The 18,402-nt window shown below is 41.0% G+C and overlaps 1 protein-coding gene across 1 annotated transcript in view; it reads left to right on the top strand.

Annotated features, from left to right (window-relative positions):
• Nucleotides 1-9,740: 9,740 nt before the first annotated feature.
• GXYLT2 (glucoside xylosyltransferase 2) overlaps nt 9,741-18,402 on the top strand; it is an 89,180-nt gene continuing 80,518 nt past the window's right edge. Inside the window, exon 1 of the mRNA XM_077858054.1 lies at nt 9,741-10,056. Within this exon, the coding sequence (XP_077714180.1) occupies nt 9,761-10,056 (296 nt within the window). The 5' untranslated portion in view covers nt 9,741-9,760. The remainder of the gene's footprint in view (nt 10,057-18,402) is intronic.

The following is an 18,402-nucleotide window of genomic DNA, read 5'->3' as shown; positions in this document are numbered from 1 at the left end:
GGGAAGGAAAATTATATCCACAATGAAACACCACTATACATCCTCTAGAAAGGTTAAAATGAAAAAGGTTACTAATATGAAAAGCTGGAGGTGATGTGGGGGCACCTAGGTGGCTCAATGGCTGAGCATCTGCCTTTGGCTAAGATTATGATCCCGGAGTCCTAGGATCGAGTCCCATATCAGGCTCCCAGCAAGGAGCCTGCTTCCCCCTCTGCCTATGTCTCTGCCTCTCTCTCTGTGTGTCTCTCATGAATAAATAAATAAAATCTTAAAAAAAAAAAAATGGGCCAAAGACCTTCAGACACCTCACCAAAGATGGCAAATAAGCATATGAGAAGGTACTTGTGAGAAGATACTTCCCAGGAATCATGCCCTGAGCCAAAGGCAGATGCTCAACCACTGAGTCACCCAGGTATCCCTGGCCTATTTTTAAATAGAGTTTTTTAAATTGTTGAGTGTTAGTGTTCTTTATATATTTCGGATAACAGTCCATGATCTAATTTATATATTGTGAGTATTTTCTTCCAGTCTATAGCTTGTCTTCTAATTCTCTTGAGGTTGTCTTTCACAGAGTGTAAGTTTTTCATTATAATGAAGTCCAGTTTATCAATCATTTCTTTCATGAATTATGCCTTTGGTACTGTATCCAAAAAGTCATTTTCATATACAAGGTAATATCGGTTTTCTCCTATATTATCTTCTAGGAGTTTCATACTTTTTGCATTTTACATTTAAGTCTATGAACCATTTTGGGTTAACTTTTGTGAAGGTTGTAAGGTTTAGGTATGGATGAATTTTTTATTTAAATTTTTTTTTTTTTTTTTTTTTTGCCTGCAGATGTCCTATGCCTGCAGATGCCCTATGCCTGCAGATGCCTGCAGGTTCCAGCATTGTTTGTTAAAGAGACTATGTTTGCTCCATTGTATTGCCTTTGCTCCCTTTCCAAATATCAGTTGACTATACTTAACTGGGTCTATTTCTGGGCTCTCTATTCTGTTCCATTGATTTATTGTTTATTCTTTTACCAATTCCACAATGCATTGATTATTGTAACTTTAGAGTAAGTCTTAAAGCCAAGTAGCATCAGTCTTCCAATTCTATTCTTTTTCCTTCAATGTTATACTAGCTGTTCTGAATCTTTTGCCACTCCATATAAACTAGATAATCAGTTTGCCAATATCTACAAAATAACTTGCTGATATTCTGATTGGAATTGCTTTTAATCTATAGATCAAATTGGGAAGAACTGACATCTTGAGAATATTGAGTCTTCCTATATATGAACATGGAATCTCTCCTTTTTTTAGTTCTCTTTTTCATCAAATTCTGTAGTTTTCCTTATATAGATCTTGCACATGTTTTGTTAGATTTATACTTAAGTATTTTAGTTTGGGGGTCTTATTATAAATAGTATTGTGTTTATAGATTTAAAATTCCAGTTGTTCAATGCTGGCATATAGGAAAATGATTGCCTTTTGTATATTAACCTGGTATCTTGCAACCTTGCTATAATCACTTTTAGATCCAGGAATTTTTCATCTGTTCTTTTGAATTTTCTACATAGACAGTTTTGTTATCTTTAAACAAAGTACTTTCATTTCTTCCTTCCAAATCTGTATACCAGTATTTTCTCTTCTTATTTTATTGAAATAGTTAGGACTTCCAGTAAGATATTGAAAGAATGTTAAGAGGGAATATCTTACCTTGTTCCTGATCTTAGTAGGAAAATTTCTCATCATTAAATATGATGTTACCTGTAATTACTATTGATGTTCTCTATCAAGTTGAGGAAGTTAACTTTATTTCTAGTTTTCTGAGTTTTTCTCATGAATGGGTGTTGAATTTTGTCAAGTACTTTTTCCACATCTCTTGACACACTCGTGTGATTTTTCTTCTATATCCTGTTGATGTGATGGATTACATTAGCTGATTTTTGAATGTTGAACCAGCCATGGAATAAATCTCATTTGTTCATAATATATAAATCTTTCTATACATTGTTGGATTTGATTTGCTAATTTTTGGAGGATTTTTTAAATCTATGTTCATGAGAGATATTGGACTATAGTTTTCTTGTATGTGTTTGTCTGATTCTGGTATTAGGGTAATGCTAGCCTCATAGAATAAGGAAGCTTTTCCTTTGCTTCTGTTTTCTGAAAGAATTTATTGGCAAATGGTATAATTTCTTCCTTCAGTGTTGGTTAGAAATCATCCATGTACCCATTTGGGCCTGGTGGTTTCTATTTTAGAAGTTTATTAATTATTGATTCAATTTCTTTAATAGCTGTAGGCCTATTCAGACCATTTATTTCTTCTTGTGTGAGTTGTGACAGATTTGTGTATTCCAAGGAATTGGTTCATCAAATTGTGGACATAGAATTGTTCATAGTATTCTTTTATTATCCTTTAAATTATCTGTGGAAACTGTAGTGTTGCCCTCTCTTTTATTTTTGATATGAGTCATTTGTGTCTTCTCTTTGTCCTAGTGTTGCTAGCAGTCTGTTTTATTGGTCTTTCCAAAGTTCCAGCTTTTGGTTTTGTTGATTTTCTCTGTTGATTTTCTGTTTTCAATTTCATTGATTTCTGCTCTAATTTTTATTATTTCTTTTCTTTAGCTTACTTTGGATATAACTTGGTCTTCTTTTTCTAGTTTCCTAAGGTTGAAGCTTAGGTTTTTGGTTTTAAGACTTTCTCTTTTCTAATATATATACAAGCAGCATAAATTTGCCTCTAAGCAAGATTTCCCTGAATCCCACAAATTTTGATAAGTTGTATTTCCATTTTCATTTAGTTCAAAAAATTTAAAATTTTCTCTTGTTATTTCTTCTTTCACCTCACTGCTTTGTAAAAGTGTGTTGTTTAATTTCCAAGAATCTTGGAATTTTTCATCTATCTTTCGTTATTGATATTTAGTTTAATTCCATTGCGTCTGGAGACTATGTGTTAAACAATTTATATTCTTTTAATGTTGTTAAGACGCATTTTACAGTTCAGACTGTGGTCTATCTTGGTGAATGTCCCATGTGAGCTTGAAAAGAACATGTATTCTGTATTTGTTGGATGAAGTGGTCTATGGATGTCAGTTATATTCAGTGGGTCAAAAGTGCTATGTTTTTAATGATTTTTTGCCTGATGAATCTCTCCATTGCTGATAGACTGCTGATAAAGTCTCCAACTATAATAATGAATTCACTTATTTCTTGTGGCAGTGCTATCAGTTTTTGCCTCACATATTTTGATGCTCTTTGTGAGATGCATATACATTGAGGATTGTTACATCTTCTTGGAAAATTGTCCCCTTTATCAATATGTAATTCCCTCTTTCCTCCCTGAAAATTTTCTTCCCTTGAAGTCTGCTTTTTTTTTTTTAAATTAAAGTAGCTACTCCAGCTTTCTTTTGATTAGCCTTAGCATGGTATAACTTTCTCCACCCCTTTGCTTTCTGATTATTTACTTTTAATCTATAGATGTCTTTATACTTGAAGTGGATTTCTTACATAGGACATATAGTTAGGTCTTGTTTTTTGATTCACACTGAAAGTATCTCTTATTTGGTATATTTAGGCAATTGATATTTAAAGCACTTATTGATAGATTAAAGTTTATTCTGTTACTGATTTTGATTCACTGCCTTTCTTCTTTGTTCCTATTTTTTCTCTTCCACTCTTTCTGTTTCTTGTGGTTTTAATTAAGCATATTACATATGCTTTCTTGTATAGCAATTATACTTCTTTAAAAAATATTATTAGTGGTTGCCCTATAATTTGCAATATATATTTACCACTAATCCAAGTTCACTCTTAAATAACAGTACATGGCTTCACAGGTAAGTGCAAGTACCTTATAATAATAAAATATTCCTAATGTCCTCCTCTCATCCCTTCTATTATTGCTGTCATTCATTTCACTTATACATACCTCTAAGCATTTGATATATTATTGCTACTGTTATTTTAACCAAACTTTTTTAGATCAATTAAGAATAAGAAAAGTATTTCTTTTACATAATTCCTTCTCCAGTGGTTCTCTTTTCTTTATGTAGATATAATTTTTTTTCTTACCTATATCATTTTCCTTCTCCTTGAAGAAACTCTTTTAACATTTCTTGCAGGGCAGATCTACTGGCAACAAATTCTCCCAATTTTTGTTTTTCTGAGCAAGTCTATTTCTTCTTCACCTTTGAAAGATAATTTATGAGGTCATAGAATGCTAGGTTGATGTATTTGTTCTCTCAAACCTTTATGTATTACACTTACTCTTTTCTTGCCTGCATGGTTTTGGAGAGGTTGGATATAATTCTTATCTTTGTTCTTCTATAGTTAAAGTACTGGCCTCCCTCAAGATTTTTGCTTTATCTTTGATTTTATGCACCTTGAATATGGTATTCCTAGGTGTAGTCTTTTGGAACCTTATCTTACTTGATGTTCTCTGAGCTTCCTCTTTCTGTGGTTTGCTTTCTGACATTAAGGAGAAAATTCTCAGTCAGTATTGCTTCAAAAATTTCTTCTGCTTCTTTCTTTCTTTTTTCTCCTTCTGGTATTCCCCCTATAGGCATGTTACACCTTTTGTAGATGTCCCACATGTTTTGGTTTTTCCGTTCCTTTTCTTCAGTCTTTTTTTCTCTTTTTCAGTTTTAGAATGCTCCATTGACATGTTTGTAAACTCAGAGATTCTTTCCATAGCTGTGTCTAGTCTATAATGGACTTATCAAAGGTAGTCTTCATTTCTGTTACAGAATGGTCACCTGATTTATAACAACATCATTGGGAACTAACTGGGGAAAATATGGGTTTTTAAACAAATGGGTCAACTAAATATCCATATAGAAAAATATAATCCTGATCTTTACTTTATATTTTATATACGCACAAACACATAACATAATCCACAATAGGTTGTAAACCTGCATGTGGAAACTAAAACAATAAAGTGTCTAGAACTGTACTATTCAATATAGCAGCCACTAGCCTTATATGGCCATCTAAATAAAATTTTTAAAAATTCAGTTCCTCAATCATATTATCCACATTTTAAGTGCTTAATGGCCACATGGGCCTAATGGCTACTATATTGGGCAATGTAGACCTAAAACATTTCCATCATCACATAAAGTTGTATCACACAGCTATATTCTAGAAGAAAATAAAAAAACTTTGTGAGCAAAGATTTGTTAGACGAAACACCAAGTATACTAGCCATAAAAGATTGAAAAGTTGGACTTCATTAAACTGAGAACTTCTACATATCAAAAGATACCATTAAAAGAGTGAAAAGCCACACACTGAGTGAAGTTATTTGAAAATGCGTATCTGATAATAGACTCATATTAATGATACATAAAGGACTCCCACAAATCAATAAGAAAAAGACAGATGCCCTACCCCTTAAATAGGCAGAAGAGGCACTTCACAAAAGAAGTTATCCAAATGGTCAATAAATATATCAAAGGTGCTCAAGGGAAATGAAAATTCTAACTGTAACATAATACTCTACACACTCACCAGCACAGCTAAAATTAAATTAACACACAAGATCAAGTATAGGTGGGGATATGGAGTAAGTTGGAGTGCTGTTGGGAGTACAAATTGGTACAACCATTTTCAGAAACCATTTGGCAGCATCTAAAATAAATATATGCCAATTGTATCACCCAGAAATTCCACTTTTGGATGTATACCCAAGAGATGTGTATTTATGTCCAGCAAAAGATTTGTGTAAGCATGTTAATAATAGCTGCAAATAATTTCATTACCTCAATAGTAAAATAGATAAATAATAATAAGCTATTATATGTTCATACAATGGAATATTATCAAGCAAACAGATATACAAACAAATGTACTGATACCTGGAATGATAGGAATTGACTTCACAGACAATATGTTGAATGGGAGTACATATCACGTGGTTCTATTTACATAAACTTTCAAAAAGCAGACAAAAATTAATCTATGATTTAGAAATTAGAGGAGTTATTATCCTTGAGTATATCCACTGAAAGTATATATACTCTTTCAGTATATCACTGAAAGAGGGCATAAGGAGTCTTCTGAGATGTTAGAAATGTTGTACATGTTGGTTTTTGTGGTATATCTAGCTATACAATTAAGATTTATATAGCTACTCTTCATAAGTAATTCTAAACATATAGACATATATATGAATGTGTATATATATGTTTGTGTGTATGTGTGTATATACATATATGTGTATGTGTGTGTATACAATTTGTAGAGAGGGTTGTGCAGGAAACAAAATGGGCAAATAATAATGGGAAGGACAATATCTCCTTAAAGAGGCTGGCCAGAAAAGGTTTTTCTAAGGAGGTGGCTTTAAGCAAGATGTAAATCTTGAAGTAGATTCCAGAGCCTAGAATCAGCAAAAGGAACCACAAGTGCAAGGACACTGAAGCAAGTAAGATCCAGAAATGGTAGAGGCCCTGATGGAAAGCCAGTGGGGCTAGAGCAAGCCCCAGGATGGATGTAGTCAGAGCTGCAATCAGAGGCCACATCATCCTAGGGTCAGATGCTAAGGTAAGGAGTTAAGATTTAATGAACCATGAAGAAAGGACACCTGAGTGGCTCAGTCAGTTAAGCCTCTGACTCTTGACCTCAGCTTGAGCTCAAGCCTTGTGTTGGGCTCCTTGCTGGATATGGAGCCCACTTAAAATAAAAAAAAAAAAGAAAGAAAAAGAACCATGAAAAATCACTGAAGAGTTTTAAGTAGGGGAGATATAAGATTCAATTTTTGTTTGTTTGTTTGTTTGTTTGTTTAAATCATCCTGGCTTAAAAATTGCAAGAAGGCCTGGGAAGATGTAAGGAGATTAATTAGAAGGTAATTTCTATTGCCTGTAGGCCATAGAACAGCCACATCATATAACAGGGGCTGGGGGTGGGTGGTGAGGTTGGCACAATTTACATGGAATATGATAGGAATGAGGCTATTAAGAATTTGGCAAGGTTTGGACTTGTCAAGAAATCATGATTAGCAATTCAGAAGGAGAGAACTGGACAGATCCCAATCATGTTTTGGAAGTACTGTGACATAATTTGCTAATTTACTGGATATGGGAGGTGAGAAAGGTAGCCTTCCAAAGTGGATATCAATAATCCTGGCCTCCTGGTATTCCAGCCCTTGCATAATCCTCTCCTCTTGAGTATGAATGAGATGTAATAACTTGCTTCTAACAAGAAGAACAAGATAAAGTGATACAATGTCACTTCTGAAATTAGGTTATAAAAGACTGTGACTTTTGTATTGCTGCATCCTCTCTCTGACTCTTCTTACAGGCTCATTCTGATAGAAAGGGCCACCTGGCAAGGAACTGGAGGCATCCTCTGGCCAACGGGCAGCGAGGAACAGAGACTCTCAGTCCAATGATCTGAAAGAAACTGCATTCTTCCAGCAGCCATGTAAGTGAGCTTGGAAGTGGATCCTTCCCCAGTTGAGCCTTCAGATGAGATCCCAGTTCTGAGCTGACAGTTTATTGCAGCCCTGTGAGAGCCTGAGAAGCAGAGGACCCAGCTAAGCTGTTCTGAATTCTTGCCCCACAGAAATGATGAGATTGTATGTGCATTTTCTTAGACCAAATTTTGGAGTAGTTTGTTATGCATAACAGATAATAATAACTAAGAATATATAATAGATCACTAATGCAGGAGGTGAGGGAAATAGAGAAATCCAGGATAATTCCCACCTAAATTCTGCCTTAAGCAACTGAGTGTCTAGAGATACCAAGACTCCAGGAGTCAGTTCAGGGGTGATGGGGACAAACAAACAAGCATTTTGTGTATTACACATCCGAGTGAGCAATTGGGTGAGCCATCATGGAACCCTTCAACAAGATGTCAGAAGTTCTGCTTTTCCACCAAGCCGAACAGTGAAATCCAAAAAGTGGGTTTGGACTCAGGGGAAGGAGCTAAGTCAGTGGAGTTTAAGAAAATGCAGTCCTCTCTTTGGTCAAGCCTAATTGTCCCAAGTTCCATTTGGGTGTTTGAGGCTAAAACCCCAGGCACTAAATCAGTGTGACATTGCCTTATTTTACCCTTGTTGCACTGTCCTCCTTGAGGAAGAGGAGAGGCAGCAAGACAGAGTTTGGCATTTCTGTTTCACAGGGCCACAGAGCAACATGATGGTGGCCATTTCTGAACCTGAAAGGCCTAAGCACCAAGCCTTAGCTCAGTGTTTCTCAACAGGACCCCTCTGTTGGCACTCGGCCCAGGACAATTCTTGTCATGCTAGAATGTCCTGAGCATTCTAAGAGGGTCAGTGTATATCTATAGAATCTGCTGGTAATGGTGACTATCCAAAACATCCTTCTCACAATTCCAGATGCCTCCTACTGGGATGGCACCTTATCCTCCTTGAGAACCAATGGACTATTTGTGCTCACTCCACTGCAACATCTCAGCCCACGCTTTGACCTTGCAAGGGGTTCCAGGTTATTAAACATTCTCATTCCTAGAATTTTAAATACAATGGGTTCCCAAATAATCAAAATATAATGTTAATATAAGAATGATTTCTTATAATAATTGAATTTTAGGTGATTTATAAGTCAACATGGAATCTGGTAGAAACTCTGAGACGTTGTTATAACTGGTCTTGTGTGTGCTGTGGCCATGCTGAAAAGAGAGTTGATAGAACGCTAGCTGTCAGTTCCTAGTGAATAAAAACTGCATGTGTCCCAATGCTTTAGATTTGTGACTAGAGATGCCCTGAAAGAATAGTTTGAAAATTCAGAACCTTGATCTGGTGATTATAGCTGTTAGGGTCCCAGCGGACTCTATTCCTACACTGGGCCATAAAGTTGTTACTCTAGCTCAAATCTACATTAGAGAGAAAAAAAATTGCGTTTATGTATTTGTGATAAGCTACATTTTATTGTACTGATTACCACACAGCTTTTATTTGGACACCTATTGTGAGCCAGGCACCGCGCTAGTTTCTTTGAATGCATTTTTAAATTTAATGCCCACAAAATGCCTCTGTGGAGAGCAGTATTACCATTCCCATTTTGCACAAAAGGACACTCAGGCTCAAATTGTGCAACGTGCTCAGGATCACTAAGCCTGTAGGGGGGACAAAGTCAGATTTTAAGCCCAGACTGTGAAATTCATTCTATAACTTCTTTAGGCGACACGGATCTGGAGCGATTCTGTCTAACAGATAATCCACCAAGTGCCCAGGCCCGGCCCCGGAAAAACACAACAGAGATGCCCTCGCCTGGCTGGCTGGTTGCACCGGTGCGTGGAAAGATGGATACAAACAGGTGAGGGGGGACATGCATAGAACAAGGGGATGAAGAGTGGACGGAACGGGAAGGTAAGCGAATGAGCGCTCCGAATGAACAAGCAGCCGAGGAAACGGGGAACGGGATGGGAGGGAGTGAATGGATGAACAGGTGGACGGAAGGCTGAATGCCTGGATGAGCAAGAGGTGTTGAGGCTGCACTCCGCGAAGCCTAAGCGCCGGGCTCGGGGCGGCTGGCGGGTGGGCGGAAGGGCGGCTACTCCACACAGTACGGTAGGCGCGAGCCGCTCCTCCCGGAGCCCCGCTCGCGCCTCCTCCCCTCCTCCCTCCTCCCCTCCTCCCCCTCCTCCTCCTCCACCGTCGCCCGCCCGCTGGCCGCCCGGACCCCAGTCCCCGGCGGGCGGGCGGGCGGAGCAGGCGGCCGCCCGCGCAGTTGCGCTCGCCCCGCCGCCCGGCGCGCCGCGATGCGCAGAGGGGCCGCCGCCGCCGCCGCCGCCGCGCCGCACCATGAAGCTCCGCAGCAAGGCGGCGGCGCTGCTCCTGCTGGCGCTGGCCGCCCTGCTCCTGGCGCTGCTGTCCCTGCGCGCCCGCCGCGCCCAGCCCCCCGCGCCGCCCGCGCGCCCCGCGCGCCCCGCGCCCGCCCCGCAGCGCCGCCCCGCGCCGGCCCCCGCGCGCCCCCCCGGCCCGGGCGCCCTCCCCGGGGCCGCCCCGCGCGCTCGGCGGCGCCGGCCCCCGCGCCCGCGCCCCCGCCCCCGCCCCCGAGCCGGCCGCCGGGGCGCCGCGAGCCTGGAGAAGTTGGCGAGGTGAGTCGTGGCGGCCCCGACACCCTTCTGGGGCTCCCGCGCCCCGCCGCCTCCGCCCGCGCCAAGTCCAGGGGAGGCTCGGGGCTGCCCAGCCGCGGGCCCCCCCCCGCTGTCGCTGCGCCCCGCCGGGGCCCCGGAGCCACCCTCGCGGAGTCCCGCTGACAGCGCAGCGCTGGGATCACGCACATTTTCGAAAGAGAAGTGCCTGGGAGGGTGGCTTATCTCTTACTTTTTTCTTTTTCTTTTCTTTTAACAGTCAGGGCAAGACGTGTTTGCGTCCTTGCAGACACGCGCCCTTTGTTTGATCTTTCCGAAGCCATCACGATGCAAGAATGCTGTATCTAATTCTCATGTTTCGCAGATTTTTTTTTCTTTCCTTTTTTTTCTTTCCTTTTTTTTTTTTTAACCAAAACCTTAGATGTGATTGAGTTGGAAAAGTTAGCTGTTTACCAAAGACTAGCCCTCCTCTCATCGACTCTTGAAACGCCCTGCAGAGAACAGAAGGGGCACTCGACCTAGGTTTATCAAAAAGAAAGTTTTCCTTCCTGGAAGGAGCGATGCGTGGCACGCGGAAGAGTGACAGTGCCCCTGCGGTCTCGTCCCGTTGCAGGCTCGAGCGCGGTCCAAGTGTCTTACAAGGAAAGCATCTTAACCTTTGACATGGTGTCTGGTATCCTCCTGCTCCGCGCAGACCTTAGCCCGCCCTCCAGGCTTTTTTCCCTCGGAGCGTTTTATCTTTGTCCTTAGGGTTGCTGGACCGCCCCCAGGTTAGGGATTTGCGTTCATTTCCTTTGTCGTGGAGAGCTTTTTTAACAATCCCCTTGTCCCGTAGCGAGTGTGCTTCCTCTGCCCTTTGGAGGCTGGTGGTGTTTGTAAGTGCTCTTGCTCCGTCTGCGTGTGCTGGCTTCCTTCATTACTCGAAACGCGTTGAAGAATTCTTCTTTGGCCCTGCTGACTAAATCTGTTTTGGCGCTTTTACTGTAACTAAGAGAAAAGACACGAAACCTCAAGAAGTAGCTGTGTCAGCCTTTGTTTCTCTTCTGCCTCACAATAAATGTACAGATGGGTACTGACAAGTTTTAGAGGGGGGGGAAAAAACCCCAATGATTTATAGAGTCACTTTTAAGTGTTTAGAAACGTTTACAAGCTCTTATGAATGTATACATACTTTAAGGATGTTTCTGTTAGGGGCTGGGGTTTCTCATAATGTGTTATACTGAGGCACAATTACAAGTTTACTGTGACTGGCAAGTGGAAGGGACAACTCGTAAGACAGTGACAACTGACACCATTTAACATCGTTCACCTTTTGCAAGGCACCACGCTAACAGCAGTACACAAATGTAGTCATTGTTAACACTTACTGGATATGTATTGACCATGTCATCTGCACCGCAGCCCTATGATAGTGGCTTTCAAAGTGTACTCTTTTTATTTTTTTTTAAGATTTTATTTATTTATTTATTTATTCATGAGAGACACAGAGAGGCAGAGAGGCAGGCTCCCTGCAGGGAGCCTGACGTGGGACTCGATCCCAGGACCCCAGGATCACACCCTGAGCCAAAGGCAGAGGCTCAACTGCTGAGCCACTCAGGCATCCCTGAGGTGTAGCCTGAATGAGCAGCAACAGTGTCACCTGAGGCCTTGTCAGCAATGCAGATTCTCGGGCCTCACCCCAGCCCCATGAAATCAGAATCTGTGGGGCTGAGGTCAGTCATGTGTTCTAGCAAGCCCTCCCATCGTTTCTAACACACATCAGTGTTTGAGAGCCTGCTCCATGAAATAAGTGCTAATTACTATTATCCCCATTTTACAGTTAAGCAAAGTAATGCTCACGGTTTAGCCATTTGTCCAAGGTCCACAGATCGCTTGTGGTGGGTGAGCTTTAGGAGGACTGGGCCTGGTTAACTCTTACGTGCTATGTGATGTCCTACACTAATTAGCCTTGCCTACATTTCATAGTTTTTTGGAGATTTTTCTAAAGAAACGTCATAGATTTTTTACAACAGTCTCATTCTTCAAGGTGTTGGGAACATGGGGCGGCATCTTCTTGTCTCTATCTGAACAAATTGGCTCTGACTAGGAAGAGATCATGAGCGGAATCCAAATGGACGTTTTAGGGAAAGACTATTTCCATGAGCAACAGTACCTCCTGAAGCCATTTTTCTTTTGAACATATCTCTTATATTATCATGGAAGTCATGGCCAACACCATAGGAATATAGAACAAAATTTTAAAACTCGGGAAAGAGCGAACAACAAAAAAGCCACAGGAAGTCCTCAAGCTCAGCTGCATAAAGATGAAAGTCTAGTGGCCCCTGGAGAAGTTGACATTTTTCTGGGACTTAATAATTTTTTTTTTAAACTACCTGGACAGAAATGGTGGCAGAAGATTCTGAGACAATAAGGGAGTGGAAGGAGAGATCTTTGCATGGACTCCTTTATTGCTCTTCTAATCCTGCTTGGGTTAAATTTTTGTGGTTTAGGAGGAATTTCATTTTAGGGAGGGAAAAGAAAGCCTCGTGTATTCAGAAATCGGGTGCTTTAATCTCGTTACGTGGCTAGAATCCAGAAGAAATGAAGGTTACGTGATCTCATTTCTCGGGCCTGGGGAGTAGTCAGCAGCAAGCGTGGAGTTGATGGGCTCCAGGCCACCACCTGCTGACCATCCGTGGCCCAGGCTGCCTTGCCTCCCCCAGGGTACTGCTGTAAGTGAAGTCCTGCCACGTCAGCGCAGGAAACATAGCCCTCTCCTTCCACATCTTGTTTTCATTTCAGAGAAGTTTCCAGGGACTTGCCTAGTTAGCAGACAGACCCTACAATTTTATAACTAGTCATTTGTATGCAATCTGTCCTGTGGTGGCCTCTCCTCCCTATAAATATAAAGCCCAGAGGTAAGGTCTGAGCTTTTAGGTCAGGGGTGGGATCTGAAAACGGACACCACAATCTAAGTAGCAGTTCCAAGTGCACACGAGAAATGAAATCTTCCTTTTATTTTGGTTTATTGGTGATTTTTACCTGGCTGACTTCCAAAGAGAATTTGAGATGACTCTCAGTAAAAAACGTATATAATAAGGCCATTGAAATCGGCATAAAAAATGAAAAGTCATAAAGAGGAGTAGGAAATAAGCACTGTTTGTCAAAAACTGAGCCACTATTGTTATAAGGATTAAGTATTAAATTTAGCTCTAAGCTTCCTGGCAGCCATGTCAAAAAGGGAATCATGATAGGCTGCCTCATTTTCCCTGAATGATAAGAGGAAAAGTTGATCAAGAGGGATGATTCGGTTTTCATGGAAATGAATTCTAAAAAGAATTTTACTGGAGAGTAAACTCTCGAAGCCTGTCTCTCCAGCTTGCTTCTGGAAACTCCTCTTTGAGCCCATGTATGGAAAAGGCTGTTGAATATACCTGCGAATCAGTGCGACATAGAAAAGAACTTGGCATGTGGAGGCCAAAAAATTGGGTTCTAATCCCAAGCCATTTCACCTTAATTTCCTCATCTGTAAACTGAGCAAATCAATCCCAAAATTTTCCAAGATCTCTTCCAGCTCTGACATTTGATGATCCTGTGATGAGATCATCCAGTTTAGCTGTAAAATCCCAACAATGACTATTGCTTAGGCCTTTGTGCTGTCTCTTGCAAAATCAGTTTCTCATTTATTGGCTCTAGCCTAGAGTCTTACTGATTACTCAATCTCAACCCTCCCCTGAACTTTATTCTTTTTCTTCTTGCATTAGCCTGGATATTTCTGTTTTCTCTTAAAATATGGTTTCTGAGAGAGACTTAGGTTACCTCTGAGCTCTGTGGAAGTCCTCTGCCATTTTATTCCAGAGTCATCGAGCAGATGTTTATTGCACATATATTCTGGACCAGGCACTCATTGTACAGTGGTGAAAGGAATTGCTGGCCTACCAGAATTTGGGAGAGGTGGGGGCGGGGAGACAATAGAGAAACACGTTACACTTGGCAGCCTCCCCAGCTGTCCCAATGAGAGGAAGCGTGTTTACTTGCTCATCAAGAGACACCATTTCCTGCAGTTCCCTTTGGTATCTGAGATAAGTCTTCTCAGAGGGTTCAAGTCTGAATAAAGGTCTCACTTAAAAGGCACAATGTTATATAGCAAAATGCCAACTCTGTGGCAATCTTATAATTAGCTAGTGGCCCAGGACATATTAAAGGTCACCAGATCTTAGGTGCCATCTGTGATGTTATGCACTGGGAGTCTTGATTCTCTTCACATTCATTTTTCTTGGTTGGTCTGTAATTCCATCTTTTATTGATCAGCAAGCCATATTGTTTATTGCAAAATATATCCCTAGGGCATCTGGGTGGCACAGGTGGATAAGCATCTGACTCTTGGTTTCAGCTCAGGTCATGATCTCAGGGTCCTGGGATAGAGAGCCCTGTGTTGGGTTCTGCTCAGAATGGAGTCAGCTTGAGGTTTTCTCTCCCTCTCCCCCTTCTGCTCATGCTGTCTCTCTCTGTGTCTCTTTTTTTTTCTCTCTCTCTCAAATAAATAAATAAATCTTTAAAAAATATATCTCCCCACTCCCATGCTTACCACTGACTCCTAAACACCATCTTGTACCTGTGGACCCCTACAGTAGCAAGAGATCTGGTTTGCATGCTTCCACTCTAGCACCCTCTACAGTCCATTTCCCATACAGCTGCTGGAATCCAGTGAAATATGTGGACCACATTGGGTCTTTGCTGGTTAAAGCCTCCAGTGACAGACTTCCCACAATGAGAAGAAAATTCAGTTTCTTAGTCTGGCCTTCAAGCCTTGTTTGATCTCAGCCCCGTTTAGGTCTCTGACCTCATCTCCTACTACTGTGCTTCAGCTACACTATCCTTCAAGTGTGCTGAACTCCTTCCTACCTCAGCACTTTTTACTTGTTCCCTGTGTTAGTATGTTCTTTGCTCACATCCTTGCATAGCTAGTTCCCTTACTTCTTTCAGGACTCTGCTTTCAGATTTATTTACTTATTCATTCATTCATTCATTCATCTATTCATTCATCCATTCATTCACTCATTTATTTATTTATTTATAGCACCCAGTATTATATATGAACATTGTATTTTGTTTGCTCCTCTCCTCCAATGTATACTTCATGTCTTGTTCATCACTGTACAACTGGCACCTAGAACAGATATGATCTCATAGTAGGTTCTCAATACACATTTGTCAAATCACCTAATGAATGAACACAGCACCCACGTTGTACCAGCACTATGCTAAGATTTTACTTACATGATTAAATTACATATTACATATTATTACATATTATTAAATAATATGTAAATAATCTCATAGTGAAGAACAATGAGAAGAATAGAGAGGATCTTTAATTGTTAACATCCTCAAAAGAGAGGGTATATATTTTTTCTTTTTAATAGATGTTACTTTTAGAATAGTTTGGGATTTTTAGAAAAACTGAGAAAGTAGTACAGAGTTTCCCTATACCCTGCACCCGGTTTCCTCCATTATTAAAATCTTACATTATTTTGATACATTTGTTATAATTAATGAACTAATAGTATAATCACTAATGTGCAGTTTATTTACATTTCCTTAGTTTTTACAGAAAATCCCTTTTCTGTTCTAGGATCCTGGCCATGTGAGCACATACATTTAGATGTCACATCTTCTTAGGCTTCTTTTGATCGTGGCAGTTTCTAAACAAACTTTCCTTGCTTTTGATGACCTTGAGAGTTTTGAAGAGCACTGGTCAGATGTGTTGTAGGATGCCCTACCATTGGAATGTGTTTGATGCTTTACTCTTGATAGTACTAAGTTATGGGTTATTGAGAGGAAAGCTGGTGAGATAAAGTGCCATTTTCATCATATCATATCAAATATATATGCTATTGACATGATTTACGACTACTTTGGTCACCTGGATAAGGTAGTGTGTGTTTGGATTTTTCTATTGGCAACTTGCTCTTTCTCTCCCCTTCCTTTCCATGTTTTATGCTTTTTTAAAAAAGACTTATTTTTATTTATTTTAGAGGGGAGGGAGGGGCAAAGGGAGAAGAAGAGAGAGTCTCAAGCAGACTCCATGCTAAGCACAGAGCCTGATACAGGGCTCAGTCTCACGACCCTGAGATCACGACCTGAGCAGAAACCAAGGGTCAGATGCTTAATCAACTGTGCCACCCAGATGCCTCCATACTGTAAACTTTAAAAGGAAGTCATTGCACAGCCCACACCTGAGGAGTGAGCAGTGATAATCTCCCTCCTTGACAGTGGAGTATCTATATAAATTATTTGAAATATTTGAAATATTTGAAAATATTTGAAAATATCCCTGCATGGGAGATTTGATTCTTCCCCTCCATTTATTAATGCATTTAGTCATTATATCAGTATAGACCTATGGGCATATGTTTAGTTTATACTTTGAGTTACAATTTAATATGACTACTGTGTTGCTGGAATTGGTTCTTTATTGGTCATTAGGAGCTCTTACAGTTGGCTTTTATTCTTCTTTGACATACTCCAATCAATGCATTTTTATTTTTTGTTTTCTCATTTTTTGAGCACTTCCTTACCCTCTGGCCCTACAGGATGCTCCAGGCTCAACTTGTATATTTTCTGCTTCAAGGAGCCCTGATTCCCCTTACTGGAGAATGGTATTAGAAACCAAGATTTGGGCATGAGGCATGCTTGTAGGGATGTCATTTTTCTTAGATCCTCACAGCTGACAGAGCAAAACATGTATGTATTTGTACTACTTGCATATTTACGCATATAAATATTTCCATATGTAACTGTCTCTATGTTAAGCTAAATATTACTACATCGACCATTACCTTCCCTTACTTATTGGGGAGAGAGAATGTTTTTGCTTTCCCAAACCCCAGTTTTCTCCCATTTCATTGGCTTTCATTGGTTGAAATGCCTGTGGTATGGGGGAGGAGCTGGGAAAAGAGTGGGGAGGTAGGAGAGAATGGACTAATTGTGTTAAACCAAGCAAGGTTTAGTTAGAGATGAGGCCTGGACCACTCAAACCACGGGGGGGGGGGGGGGGGGGAATGGGTGAGAGATGTTGTGATTGGCTCCCTTGGCTCCTCACCTTTGTTCCTCCCACCCCCCTGCCATTTGTGGGTGGACCGCACCTCCAGGAGGTGGTGTCAGCCAGGCATGGTAATCCCACCCCTCCACGGGGTGAGCTGTTTGCATACAGTACTAAAACATTCAATACATTGATTTCTCTGTAAATGGTCAGGTAACACCTGACCCAACTTACTGAATCAGCCAGAAAGGGAGACATATTTTATGTTTGGAGCAAAAGACTCCCTATGCTATATATGGACAAGAAAATAAATAGTCCCAGTTACTACCATGATTCTTAGAGGACCGGTCTTAGGATGAAGCCATCCCTGTGAGCAGTAGAACAGAGAAAAAGGAGAATATGGATCCTTGAGGACATTCCTGAGCCCAAGAATCAACAAATCCTGACACCTGTCCTATATTGGGCCCTCTAGTTACATGCATTGGAGTTGAGGTTTCTGGTATTTTTCTCCAAAATTGTCTTACCCAAACTAGATGGTTCTTTAAGTCAGAATATCACTGGGGTGCCTGGGTGGCTCAGTGGTTGAGTGTCTGCCTTTTGGCTCAGGTCGTGATCCCAGGGTTCTGGGATCAAGTCCCGCATCAGGCTTCCTGCAGGGAGCCTCCTTCTCCCTCTGCCTCTGTGTCTGCCTCTCTCTAGGTCTCTCATGAATAAATAAATAAAATCTTTACCAGAAAAAAAAAAATATCACTGCTGTCATTGGAGAGAAAGGGGCATGATTACAGGGGCACATAGGAAATGCACATCCCACACCCTGGAGCACTCATCTTGTGCCCTTAACCTTGTCCCAGGTGGCGGGTGGTTCAGGGATATGTTCTTGGGCCAAATAAGACCCTTTCTTAGGGATGTAAAAATTGGATGAGAGACAGTTTAAGGGGAAGCTGTTTCTAGTGGCTAAAATTAAGGTATGAAATTCAGGATTGACTGCCATGTTTCTGCCCCGTGGAGGAAGCTGGTTTGAAATGAGAGTATATGAACCCAGTGTGAAAAGCAACCCAGAGCAACTAGGTGGTGAGGGGCGGTGGGGCGGGGATGGGAGTTGGGGTGGGGAAGGCAGGTCCTAACATTGTTCCCAAGGCCAGCTTCTGCCTTTTGCTGACCGTGCTGTTTCATCCCTATCCTAAAATCCATGAGTTTCTGTCATCACCAAGGATTTCTGACTAAATTGGGTATATGGCCCCTGGTTTTAACACCTTCACTGAGTTCGGTAAATAGTAGCCATACTGACACTAATCCCCATACTAACAGGGAGGTTCTTTGGAAAA

The sequence above is a fragment of the Canis aureus genome, chromosome 19 (assembly GCF_053574225.1).
Source record: "Canis aureus isolate CA01 chromosome 19, VMU_Caureus_v.1.0, whole genome shotgun sequence".
Lineage (NCBI taxonomy): Eukaryota > Metazoa > Chordata > Mammalia > Carnivora > Canidae > Canis > Canis aureus.
Note: the sequence above shows the minus strand (reverse complement) of the source record. Positions and strands in the feature narration are given on the sequence as shown.